This window comes from Epinephelus lanceolatus, chromosome 14 (genome assembly GCF_041903045.1).
Source record: "Epinephelus lanceolatus isolate andai-2023 chromosome 14, ASM4190304v1, whole genome shotgun sequence".
Classification (NCBI taxonomy): domain Eukaryota; kingdom Metazoa; phylum Chordata; class Actinopteri; order Perciformes; family Serranidae; genus Epinephelus; species Epinephelus lanceolatus.
Window position 1 is genome coordinate 28,406,095 of NC_135747.1, and position 13,817 is coordinate 28,419,911.

At 41.6% G+C, this 13,817-nt stretch overlaps 1 protein-coding gene across 1 annotated transcript; it reads left to right on the forward strand.

Moving 5' to 3' along the window:
* Positions 1-490: 490 nt before the first annotated feature.
* On the forward strand, positions 491-10,853 carry jam2b (junctional adhesion molecule 2b). The gene is made up of 10 exons (XM_033618004.2): positions 491-682; positions 3,835-3,900; positions 5,398-5,508; positions 5,671-5,820; positions 6,637-6,818; positions 7,254-7,362; positions 7,456-7,563; positions 9,817-9,835; positions 9,939-9,987; positions 10,133-10,853. The coding sequence occupies exons 1-10, from the start codon at positions 520-522 to the stop codon at positions 10,169-10,171; spliced, it is 996 nt and encodes a 331-aa protein (XP_033473895.2). The 5' UTR covers positions 491-519; the 3' UTR covers positions 10,172-10,853.
* Positions 10,854-13,817: the final 2,964 nt, after the last annotated feature.

The window sequence follows — 13,817 nt, forward strand, 5'->3', positions numbered from 1 at the left end:
TTTATAAAGCTCTGTGAAGCCGAAGGAAGCTGCAGATTCAGGTGATAATTCTCTGTAGGTTTATCACTATGAGCGACTTCTTTCAGGTCATCTCAGTGTTTCTGAACGTGAATTTAAAATATATTGAAATTAAAAAATGTCTGTTACACTAAATAAATGAACTTAGTTACGCTACACCTCCAGTTAAATGCTTGTGTGATGCTGAATTTACACCAGGAGCCCTGCATCTTTGGTCTGTTTGCACACAATGTAAATATGTGTTTGACTTTATTGTGACATTTTTAAGGTTTACAATGTCCAAATAAATAAATAAATGAACTAAGTAATATTAGAGGCATTTGAACACTGTTTTAATGAGACTATATACTGACATGGCAGATCAGAGAAAACACCCGAGTCAAAATAAAACGGGCTCATGTTTCCTGCTTGCTCTGCCTGCTGAGAGTCCGCTGTAGTCTCACCCCAGCGCGCGCCCCTCGCCAGTTGTCCAGGAAACGCGAGAGTGCGCGCGTGCCGCAGATGAAACTTGAAGAAGCTGCAGAGTTTGGAGTAAAACTGAGCGGACACACACCCACCCACCCACACACACACACAGACCTCAGGACGGACCTCAACTCAGCGTGCCTGGACATGAACACCGTGAAGATGTTGGCGCTGCCTCTTCTCATCACTCTGATGCTCAGTGAGTTATTTTTTTCCCTGGTTTTAGAAACTTTATGAAACAATTTGCTTAAGTTATTAACATAAAAATAAGCTGCAATAGGCTACTAGATATATGGATGAAGTTTTCAGAGCAAGAGGCCAGTTTATGATGTGCAGTTTGTGGTGTGTTTTAACAGGATGCTCCTATGATATTTTCCTATATTTGCACAAGTTGGGATTCTGATGTCTCAGATATTTTATTTCACTGAAATTTTTTCTCGATCTCAGTAAAATTAAAGAGAAAAAAAGTAAAGTTTCTACAGGTTTGCGTAGAAGAAAAGGAGTAAATGTAAATCCTATGCCAAAGGAAAGAGTTAGGGACTGTATGGAAATTAATTGTGTAGGGAGGGGGGTTCAACTTAATTTTTCACTTTTTAAAAAACATACATCCATAATGTTAACAATTCACTTGGACCCTCCTCTTTGTGGAAAAAAAAGATTGCAATACACCTCGAAGAGTCCAGGCTCACTCTGAAGTTGTCAAAATGTGGCACCTGGGCAGTGCAGCATCAGAAACCATTGAAAAAAGGTGTCTCTTAACGTCAGAATGATACGTGGCAGGATGCCGTTATAGTTCATCGGTGCCAGGTTGCGTCAGGGGAAAACGGGACAAGGACGAAAGTTAAGGTGGTAAAAGTCCAAGTGGAGTGGATGCGTTCAACAAACCATGACTTTCACCCGAGAGGGCAGTGTTCACGTCTCAGAAGATTCTAAAGCCAAACCATGTTGTTTTTTTTCCTAAACCTAATCATGTGTGTTTGCTGTTGAAGGAAAAAAACGTCAATTGGCGGCGTACCAATATAGTGTGTGTGTGCTGAAAACAGAAGTGTATTTTGAAAGAAGACAATGCATGTAACAGGCAGCACTTGACACGGCGTCCCAGAGCGTCAACAACCAACGCACCCAGGGTACCTTGCACGTCGTATCTGGACGTGGAAACATCAATATGTGACGAGGTCGGAGTGAGAATGTGTTGCCCCAAAATATCTTAATACAACTTGGTTCACCATTGATAAGAGGCAAAGGATAAATAAATTAGGAGGGTGCTCAATAACCTTCAAAATTAACCCTAATACCAAAAGATTTTCATCATTTGTTTTATGACTTTAACTAATCAGCAGAAGAAAATTAAGATAAAATAATTCCCAAAGTTCTTCTTCGTAACAAAAAGAAAAGAGAAACAACCCTTCCCCTTTTCTTAAACTCAATTTCTCCCAGAGATTGTTTGTAAATTTCCTTAAAAATGCAGGATAATTACATGTTTTTGAATAACTGACTCCCCAATTAAAGAAAAATGCCTTTTTACAGTGGTGTGTTTGGCCTTGTGCAACAAATTAGCCACATTTATATTTTAATAACTCTACATGAAGCAGGCTTGTGTGTTTTTTAGTTTATGTTTTATTGATCTTTAGTTTGTGCGACTGAGTTTAAGCGGAGGAGGTGTGATGCATTCAGGGACTGCATCAGAGCCTGAGATTGTGCAGGGAGTGGTTGTGACTCAGCTTTGTGTTTACATTGAACCCGCTCTGATGCTGTTTGAACCGGAAATCCACGGGGCTGATGAAACGCATCTCGTGGCCCCGCGGAGGAGTCTGAGATCCCAATGTTTTCAGTTTGAAGATGGCCCCCGACTGACCCTGTTGTTTGGACCGAGATGAAAACGACCACTTGCTATCTGGAAAAAATGCATTTGAAGTTGCAGTGGGATTTCTAAGGGGCAGAGGCTGCTCTCCAAACAACATGCGTTATGTTGATAATTGCAGCTTTGACGTTGGTTTAGATCTTTCTTGTATTTAATTGCGAGGACTGAATCTCCTCACAGAGATGAAAAGATTGAAATCCTTATCCTCTGTAAGGACAAGGCGGAAGAAATGTGTCTTCATTAGTGTCCAGTACATGGTAATGACAGTCATACTGAATTTAAAATAGATTTTAAGCCCAGATTCACTTCATTTAAAACATCAGTGACAATATGCACATTCAAACAGGTTTTCCGTTGACATACTGCAGGTTAGTTCGTGGCAAAGATTCATGTCTGCTGTTTAGGTTTGGCAGAGGGTTAAAGGTTCAATCAGTGTAGATCCTCACAAGTGTGCAGCACAGATATCTGTGTGTGTGTGTGTGTGTGTGGTGCCAGCTGAGCAGGGTAAGGTTACTGTCACAAAGAGCTGCTTTGTCTGCGCAAGAAAAGCATGCTTTCCATGCATGTGTGCAGCAGAAACACACACACACTCACCGCTCCCAGATATTCTCTTCATAATACCAAACAAGATGTATATTTGTCAAACTCCTGAAGGGATTCCATGCAGAGAATTAATCTTGTTACTGTCATTTGCTGCCTGTCGTCTTGTTAAAAGTAGCTTTGTCCTTCGCAGGGAGCAGCATTTAGTTACAGTAGATTTATGGCCGATTTTCACAAAGCACAGAAATATTTTGTAATTATGTGAAAATTCGCCATTGAAATCCATTTGATAGGCATGAATTTAAGCGGACTACAGTCACTGAAATCAAAAGATTTTGGGTGTGTTATCATTTTAAATATGTTAAATATGTGTGCATTTTTGTTGGGGAATGTAGGTTTGAGTGAGTGTGTGTGTGTGTGTGTGTGTGTGTGTGTGTGTGTGTGCGCGCGGGCGTGCACAGGCCAAAGGGACAGATCACTAAAAGAAGTTATCGGGATAGGGTCAGGATAAAGCAGCTTGTCGGAGAGTCATCCATCACCTGCATTCCTACACACCACCGCTCCTGGCACCACCAGGATGTAGCCAGACGCTCTATATGTCTGTGTGATTGTGCGCACATACACACAGAAAGAAAGCAAATATGCACATATTCTGTGGTGGGAAATTAATTTTGTACTTTTTCTTTTTCTGTCTGCTTTGAATCCATGTCTGGTATGTGCAGGCTGTGACTCATTCTCAGGCTGTTTTATCCTGTTTACGCGTCTGTGTGTTTCTTTTCTGGTCCCTCTGATTACACTGGAGTCCATAAAGCTCCAACATGGCCAGAAACTATTAATATATTTGATAAGTCAAATACAGCGAGATGTAATTCTTGTTCTGTTTAATAATGTGAGCAGAAGTTGGATAAAAGATAAAAGTGTATTAACTGATTGATCCTCTCCCCCTGCAGGTCCTGTCTGTCTGTCAGTGTCAGTGAGCAGCAGTAAACCTAAAGTGGAGGTCCACGAGCACACAGGTGAGACTGTGCAGTGTCATTTAGTCATCTTTTAAAATGACCACAACTTTAAAGAACAAAATTGTCTCATGTGATTTAAGTTTTTGATCTCAAATATTTTGTCTTATCTTTAATGGTTTGATTCACTTTAATTAAAGCGCGACTTAACACCGCATTTTAGCTTCAGCATACCTCCTTCACTAATTTAAACCATATTTTCAACTTTATTTTGCAATCAAGGTTCAAGTGATGGGAATAAAAAAACAACCTCTGATTACAAACTTGTGTGTAAATATAACTATTAAAAAGAAGTTGACATTCTCATTATGAATTTGTGCATCTGAACAGTAACATTAGATAACAGCTTTATTAATTTATGTATTAAGAAGGAGCAGCGAAGGAGTGATTAATGTGCACATTTAGTAACAATTTTTCAGCAGAGATGAGACAGGAAATGAGATATTACATCAGATATCTGCTTTTTGGTTTTGCTTGTCATTCCAAAACAAGTCAAAATAATAGATAAATAAATGAAAAACAGATGGGGGTGCTGGCAGCAGTCACCAAGGGCGCAAGTTTGGCAGGGTTCGGAGCACTTTTTTATGCATCGGTTTATGGTGTAAATGTCTTAACATTTTTCAAAATGAAAGTCCTTTAGTACTTCATGTTTCAACCCGGTCTCACTCCTAAGTTGTCGAAATCCGGTGCTTGGGCAGTGACTTGCGGCGTCAGACACTGTCTTTAAACGTCTGCATGATACACGGCTGGTTGCCATTATAATTTAACAGCAGCTGGAGGCATCAGGAGGAAAGACAGCGGGACAAGAACAAAATAAGGTGGGGAAAGTCTGAGTGGGGCAGGTGTGGGGGTGGTGCATGGGTCAAACAAACACAGACTTTCACCCAGGAGAGTGGTGTTCGTGTCCTGTAGGATTCTAAAGCCAAACCCTGTTCTTTTTCCCTAAACCTAACCATGTGTGTTTGATGTTGGAGAAAAAAAACGTCAGTTGGCATTGTTGTACTGACCTAGTGCATTTATTTTGAAAGAGACTGTATGTAAACTGTAAATTTCCAGTGAAAAAGGAAGTTTATTTTGAAAGATGACAATGCATGTAACAGGCAGAAACTGACACAGTGGCCCAGAATGTTAACAACCAACACACCCAGGGTACCTTCCACGTCGTATCTGGACATGGAAGGTCCATGATCAAACGTAGACATGTGACGAGATCATAGTGAGAATGTGTTGGTTTTTAGTGGTGGAGGGGGGGATGCACATGTTCTAAATATTAAGAGGGATGTGTCCCCTGAGTTGCCCCTGAAATCTACACCTATGGCAGTCACTGTACAGAGGAGTTGTTCCTTAAACCTTATCAACACCTCCAGTGTTACTTACTGCTGAACAGTTTTCATGAGGACACAGCTGTGACAGAAACGCAACAAACTTAGCATCAGATAATGAGAAAAATTACCTGCAAAAACAACAGTGTGTATATATATATTAACTATCCACTTCCAGATGCTGTACTCACCTGCGAGTTCAGGACGGAGAAAGATCAGAACCCTCGAATCGAGTGGAAGAAGAAAGGAAAGGGGGTGACGTTTGTGTACTTTAATCACAAGTTTACTGGTGAGTCACAGATCTTCTCACTGCATGAATTCCTTTGACTTTTCTGAACTGAAGTGGCTGATATGCTGCCACCTTTCTCCCCATCATCTCTTCATAGTCACCTTTTTGATTTATTCTTATTTAGTTAAGCTTTATCCATCCTCTGTCACCTTCCACTAACAGGGTCTTATGCAGGACGGGCAAAGATAGAAGGAGCAACACTGACGATACACTCCGTTACTCAGAAAGACTCAGGAGAATACCGCTGTGAGGTGACTGCCAGCGAGGACCATGTCAACCTCGGAGAGGCTACTGTGACCCTCAATGTGCTCGGTATGATGGGAAATCATTCTCTTTTTTTGGAATATATAAATGTCCATACATGAGGATGAATACTTGCTTAGTTTTGTCCAGAAAAGCATGTTGGAACCCTGAATGCTTCATTTAAAAAGTTAGTGATAATACCTCTTTAGCTGCTGTAGTTTTGAGTGTATGTGGGCAGGATTTAGTTACAAGATCAAAATCAAATTTCAGATTCTGTGGAGATATACAAAGCTGTAAAGAACTGTTCAGTTTTTGTTGATGATGATCAGGTCTGCTTTATGGCAATATTAGACTTTAAAAAATGATTCTTGCATTAGCATGATGATTTTTCTAATCCGTGAAATATTAAACTTGCTAGATTAGTCTAAAAGAAGAATTTCCACTTTGTTTTGTTCATAAATTGTTTGGATCGTGATATTTATTGATTATGTAACATACTGTAATATTACATCGCCCACCCCTCGCTTACCCTGAATACACTCAATCTCATCCGATCTGGGAAGCTAAGCAAATTGGGCCGGGTCAGTACTTGGATGGGAGAGCCTACTCCTCCTTTAAATTGTCAAATAAATTCAAGAGTGACATTTCTTTTTGTAATTTTTCTGCTGGTAGTACTTTATATTCTGATATGAACAGTGTAGACTTAAAACTGTTTCCAATAAACATTAAAACAGTACTGGATGCATTAAATTAAATTGATCATTAGACAACAAAATGCATCAGCAAACTGTTTTCAGGTGGACTTGTATTCCCAGAAATTACAAATCCTATATTTTAGCATATATTTTTCTGTAACTTAAACTCTTTTCCTTTCTGCCTCCGTAGTGCCTCCGCACATCCCATCCTGTGAGGTGCCGAGCTCTGTGTTTGTGGGCTCTGGCCTGGAGCTGCACTGTAAGGACAAACTCAGTGTGCCTCCTGCTACCTACCGCTGGTACAAAGACAACAGGGCTCTGACGACCTCATTAGATACTCCATACAGCGTCGACACAAACAAGGGCACACTGGTGAGTACACACTAAATTACACTTAAAGGTCCAGTGTGTCCAGTTAGGGGGATATATTGGTAGAAATGAAATATAACAAGTGTGTTTTCTTTAGTGTATAAACACCTGAAAGTAAGAATTTTTGTGTTTCTGTTACCTAAGAATGAGCTGTTTATATCTACATAGGAAGCAGGTCCTCCTCTATGGAGATACCATTTTGCACCGCCATGTTTCTACAGTAGCCCAGAACAGACAAACCAAACACTGGCTCTAGATGGGATCATTTATGTTTTCATGTCAGCCAACTGGAGACGTGTCAGCCACAGCTATATCCCCTTAAATCTTACTCTGTTCCTTTAAATGCACTCAGGAGTCTTTAAAGAGATATAAACATGTGCAGGCACACTGCTGCTGATCTCTGTAACTCAGCTCTCACCTTGTCTTTGTCTGGAGCAGAAGTTTAGGAGCGTGTCCAAAACAGACGCAGGGATGTACCGCTGTGAGTCCTCCAACAGCGTTGGGGCGCCCAAAAGCTGTGTGGCCAAACAACTCAAAGTTCTTGAGTGTAAGTAGTTTTGGTACAACTCGTCTTTGTTGAGGTGGAGCATGACATGTGAACATCAGAGACTGAGGAAATCCTCTCTTTCCCTTTGTCTAGATCCTGTGAATCTGACGATTCTGATAGCAGGCGCTGCAGGTTTTCTGGCGCTCGTCCTTTTCTGCTGCATCTGTGTGTGTGTCTGCCGACGCCGAGGCTGCTGCAAGAGTGAGTAGTGTGGCTGTGAGAGTGTGTGTAAAAGAGAGGCCTCAGTTTTTGTCTGTCATGTAAGCTTTGATTTTACATTTGAGCTGATTGCATTGCATACACTTTAATCTGAAAAACATTGTATGAAAAATAGAGGTAAAAACCTGTTGTTTTTTTTAAAAGCATCTCCATAAATCTCAACCTTTCTTGTATCCTGCCAGTACTTTAAGTATGACCTTCTTCTGCAGTGAAAATCAGAGTTTTGACTTTGAATGAAGACGCATCTTGTGAGACAGTTTTAGAATTCAAATTAATTTTACACCGGAGGAAATGTTTTTTAATTTGTATAACAGAATGGTCTTTGAGGACTACAGACATGACATCGATACAAATACAGGCCTAATGTTATTTTAAGAAACCTGTCAGGTTTTTCAACTCTGTTAAAGAACGCATTAGATTATGTGTTTGGCTTAAGTATAAGCCTCCATGCAAAAATCTCAAATATTAAGTGAGAAACACAGTGAATGCTGGAGAGAGTGTTGGCCTGTGTATTCAGATCCTTTACTTAAAGGGACTTAAAGGGACAGTTCACCCCCCAATCAAAAATACATATTTTTCCTCTCACATGTAGTGCTATTTATCAGTCTAGGTCAGGGGTGTCAAAGTTAGTCCACGGGCCACATACAGTTCGATTTGATTGCAGGTGGGCCGGACTAGTCCACACTGAGTCTATTACTCGCTGTCATCACATGTTCATTTTTCTATACATTTCCTCTCCTGTGTAGCAACGGGGTTCCACCAATATTGTTTTAAGACACAAGACAAATACAGATTATTTTGTGCTGAAGCTGTTGATCAACAATATTTTGCACAGTGTTCAATATCTTTAAAATATGACCACAATAAGTATGCATTGCTATTTCAGAGAACTTCATTTTGCTCATGGTGGGAAAAACCTCTGAGGCAGCATGAAGAAAGTTACTCACTGTTAAACTTGCTTCTAAAACCTGATATCTCTTAGCCTTCACAAGTGTATTACCATTAGATATGCAAAGTCATCCAGTGGGCCTGATTGGACCGTTTGGTGGGTTGCTTCTGCCCCCTGGGCCGTGTGTTTGACACCCCTGGTCTAGATTGTTTTGGTGTGAGTTGTTGAGTGTTGGAGTTGTTGTACACAGAGATGTCTGTGCATTCTCTCCAATAAAATGAAACTAGAGGCCACCTTTTTTTAAAAAAAAATTATTAAAAAAAAAAAAAAAGACATTATAGAAACTCAACAGCAATGTCTCTTTTCAGAAATCATGACCTGGTTACTCAAGATAATCCACAGACCTTGTTGTGAGCAGTTTAATCAGGAACCCACCAACCGTATCACTGCACAGACAGATGCGTGCATCTACTCATGGACGAGAGGCTCTCGCTCATGACAGCAGGAAATGTAAACATTAATCTGTCTCTTGGCTGAGCTGAAACATCAGCTAGCTCAGTGGTGGTAGATGAGCTAGCAGTGGATTTCATACTTCTTCTGCGCAGTTATATGGTTGGCGGGTGTAGTGTGGTAGAAAGAAAATAGTTCCCACATGAAACCAAGGCTGTAGCCATGGAGTCAACATTGGGGGGGACCAAATCTGCACGTCCCCCCACCCCCACAAACATACACCCTTACTTCCTGCCTTTGAAATTCTATAGTAAAATATGTACAAATTCACTAACACATGAGATACATTTCTTCTTTGCAAAACAATAACCATTCACGACATCAAAATTTCCCCCTCAATATATATGGTGGCTACTGCCCTGCATAAAACTGCTCACAACAAGGTCTGTGGATTATCTTGAGTAAGCAGGTCATGATTTCTGGAAAGAGACATTGCTGTTGAGTTTTTTTAAATGTCCAGTAATGATCATCCATCACTGGAGTTTCCCTCAGCTCTAACTGTTCTGGTTCAGTCAACTGTTCTCATCCAGTAAGAAAGCTCTGATAAATCCACTGTACACAACCTGCTCAGCACCAAACAGCAGACAGACAACATTAGGGACTAGCTGCTGAACATAGTGGAGCATTTAGCTGCTAAAGAGACAAACATTCCCCTCAGGAGAGCGAGAAGAGATTGAATATTGGACTTGCATTCATCAGGTGGACAGAGACAAGAGTCTTAATGCATACTTGAGTAAATGTACTAATTACTACACAGCAATGCCAACAGATAAAGAGACACATGTACAACTTCTTTGGTATTTTAACACTGACTTTTCTTCTTTGTCTTTGAACAGAGGACAAGAAAACTAAAAGGTGAGAAGAATTCACTTGTCAGTCCGACTCTTGCTTTGCCTGTAGCTGCATGTTATTGGCTCGTAATGAGCTCATACTGAACGGCCACCCTTTTGTCTTTCAGCACCAAGTCCTACAGCCCTCCTCCCCCTCCTCCTCCGCCCGTCCGCAACGTGAGTGATCAGAGGGATTGTTATCGTGCCGGGGCTTGTTTTGCTCGCTGGCTTGCCATTAAATTCTGTTGATAAGTTGCTGATAACACTGGTCCCCGGCTAATTAAAGGAAATGATTCATTGTATGTCTCTCTGCTCTCCACAGATCAAGCACTACAAACAAACTCACTCCTTCATGATCTGAGGCTGAAACACTCGCACGCTTTGACTCCAAACCAACCACGATCTGAAGTGAACACTTATTGTTCAACACACTGGAAAGTTACTCGACCATCGTCTTGTTTCACTGCTTTCTGGGACGGACAGATCTTCAACTGTTCAGCAAAAACAAAAGACTATAAACACTGGCATTTATGTGTTGATACTACAAACGTACAGTACTGTAAATGTAGGATTTGACTTGGCTCTTTCAAATGCTGTAACTTGTGTTTCATATTATATTTTCCTTGTGTGTCAAAATCTTGTTTTTAAATCTTTCTTTCCACCTCTTTAGACTTTAGGTGCCACGTTCACACTCCAAGTATTAGCTCTCTTATGCCACCTATAGGCAACTAACTTACTCACCAGCACTGAGTATGAAACATACTGTACAGACTGTATCCTTTTGCCTTTCATTTATATTTAGACAAAGAGATGTTGTTTTATATGAATATATTTGTGTTATATATATATATATATATATACATATATATATTTTTAATTACATGTTTGCATGTTGATCTCATAACTGTGTATTCTTTGGTTGTATAAATTCAAGTAATGTGAATTGAACGGGTGTCTGCACACACTGAATGGTGCTTTTGAAGCTTTGTAAAATCTTTGATACTGTTTTGATGAATCGCTTGTTCAATAAAAGATTAAAGTGAGCACATTATATAACGTGAAATGAAACTTCTGCTCAGACCTTACTTGGGATCTAGCATTATGTATACTGAGCATCTTACCAATGGAGACTAACCTGACCTCAAAAGTATGTTCCCGGGTGAAACTAGCTCTCATCACAGGGAACAGAGGTGCTGAGACATTGGGTGTCAAAAGAGAAAATCAGCCTTATGGAGTGATGAGCTGGCGAGGATCACTTCTGTTGAGCAGCTTATTCACAGAGTTAATAATAGTGTAAAGATTGTCAGAAATATATTAAGAAAATGAGCACATTAGAGTTTATTGGCTAATTGGTGGTGCGGAGCCAGGCAGAGAGAGTAGGCGGTATAATAGGGATTTGATCAATGTCATTAAAATCAGCATGTGTTAAAACAACACATGTGACTTACAAATATAAAGACCTTCCCATCAGCCTCAGCTGTCTGTGTTTAATGCTAACACGCTAAACAAAGATGGGAAACATCAGCATTTTCTATCTATCCATCTTATGGAGCTGTGCTTGTATGGCAACTTTCTTGTCTTCTGACCACTCAGAGCGCTTTTTACACTGCGAGTCACATTCACCTATTCACACTCACATTCACACACTGGTGGCCGAGGCTACCATACAAGGTGCCACCTGCTACTCGGTTTTTAACACAGTCACACACCGATGGAACAGCCATCAGGAGCAATATGTGGTTCAGTATCTTGCTTAAGGACACCTTGACATGCGGACTGGAGGAGCTGGGGATCGAACCCCTGAGCTTCTCTCTCTACCTTCTGAGCTACAGCCGCCCTTATCTATCTAATTAATCTCTGTCGAGCTGCCATTAAATGCTAAAAATGGCCTGCCAACATGCTCGTGCTCTTTTGTTTTTGCTTCCATCTTCTAAAAAGTGTCCATCAGAGCTGTTGCCTTTGAACTTCATGTTTATTTCATTTGATTTACTGGTCCATGTACGTCCATATCCTCACTTATGGCCATGAGTGACTGGAAGAATAAGATTGTGGATACAAGTGGCCGAAATGAGTTTCCTCCATGGGGTGGCTGGGCTCAGCCTTAGAGATTGGGTAAAGGCTAGTTCACATTACACGATTTTCACCCAGATTTTGCATCACGGAGACTATGGTAATCTGTTGAGTGTTCATACCCGGTGACGTGTGTTTCTGTCATCAGGAGTCTCACCAACTGCATTACGACCTGTGTGCACACCACAAGATTTCTCCACCAAGCCCTCGTCGACAGAGCCCCAGATAATGCGGTGACGTCACCAAACTATGTTTTTTAACTTGGAGACGACACATTGTAAAGGCATGGATATTCTTTCCAGTGTTGAATCAGATCTGCCTCCAGGGCCTGGGTCCAAACACAATGCGCTCCCCCGTGATCCTGTGGATGCCGCCATTGTTGTTGCTTGCCGACTTGTCCTCCTCACATTTCTTCCATCCTCCTGCGTGCTGACGTGGGAAGTATCCCGCCTCTCACTGGCTGATGCTCTTTGTCAGTCTTGTCAGACTCCAGTTCTCTAGCATGCCAGATATCCAGTCCCAGTCGCAGAAGAAGGGGCGACTATCTCGTGGGCTTGTTCACACATGAGGACTCGTCATGGAAGACTATCTGCCGACTCACCTCCCACCCAAGGTGGCTCTCAAGATCCTCTGCCACGTCAAAATTGCTGTGAAAATCATGTAATGTGAACTAGCCTTAAGGAGTTCAGACATCCGGAGGGAACTCAGAGTAGAGCCGCTGCTCCTTTGCTTTGAAAGGGGTCAGTTGAGGTGGTTCAGGTATCTGATCAGGATGCCTCCTGGGCGCCTCCTGTTAAAGGTGGTCTGGGCACGTCCCACTGGTATGAGGCCCCGGGGCAGACCCAGAACACACTGGAGGGATTACATATCTCATCTGGCCTGGGAACGCCTTGGGGTCCCCCAGGAGGAGCTGGAAAGCGTTACTGGGGAGAGGGACATCTGGGGTGCTTTGCTTGGCCTGCTGGCCCCACAACCCAACTCCGGTTAAGTGGATGAAAATGAATGGATGGACAGACGCCATCTCCAATGTCATGTCTGTGAATCTGGCAGTATGTCCAACCAATCTCACAATTACACAAGTCGGTTATGATGACGACCTACTGTCAGGTCAAGATCCTGGTGAGGACAACGAGATGGTTTCTGACATTTGTGCAGAAATGCCCTGGTTGTGCAAACCAATTTCTGCATCAGCTGTTTGGGTGGCTGGTCTCAGATGATCTTGCAGGTTAAGATGCTGGATGTGGAGGTCCTGAGCTTGTGAGGCTACATGAGGTCATTGGATGTACTGCCAAATTAATGGAAGCGACAGCTGTACAGATGATGAGCAGTTTTCTTTTGGCAGATGTTGGTGGCAGTTACAGATGGCCATGTTGGATAAACAAGCCTTTATGGGATGATAATGACATTGCTAATTAACTCATTTTTTATCTAGTTTGGTAGTAGATGGATTTGCCAGATCAATCAGTACACAAGAAAACTTGAATTTAAATCCGTATTCATCTTTTTTTCTTTATATCAAACAGATTTGGGATTTACACACAGCCTGCTTCCCATGACCAGACATCAGTTCAGCTGACTGTGAGCAACATTTCTTTTTACACCACTAGATGGCACCACAGCACTGACTGTATCTGTTGACACCAGCTCAGACTACAGGCCTGGATCTGCACGATGCCAGCCGTTATCCATTATTTGTCTCTGAACAGTAGCACTATTGTTCTCTTCCTTTTGTGCTCGTCGTTCTCCTTATTGTGCCGCCCATAAATTAAAAGTCTTGAAAAGCAGTGATTTCCAGCAGCTTCACTTCCACTGTGGCTTTAAAGAAGATGTCTGTGCTTGTCTTCAGGATTTAACCAGATTTCATGTTCCTGTTAAAATGACTACACATTTTGGATCCTGTTACATCTGGCTTGTGCACAATGTGTAACTGCTACAAA

Excerpts from the sequence above, each read along its gene's own strand:
- jam2b (XM_033618004.2), top strand. The coding sequence starts at position 520 with ATGAAACTTGAAGAAGCTGCAGAGTTTGGAGTAAAACTGAGCGGACAC. Across the intron at positions 7,363-7,455 it reads ACAACTCAAAGTTCTTGAGT|ATCCTGTGAATCTGACGATT; the intron begins GTAAGTAGTTTT and ends CCCTTTGTCTAG. Across the intron at positions 9,988-10,132 it reads CTCCTCCGCCCGTCCGCAAC|ATCAAGCACTACAAACAAAC; the intron begins GTGAGTGATCAG and ends TGCTCTCCACAG.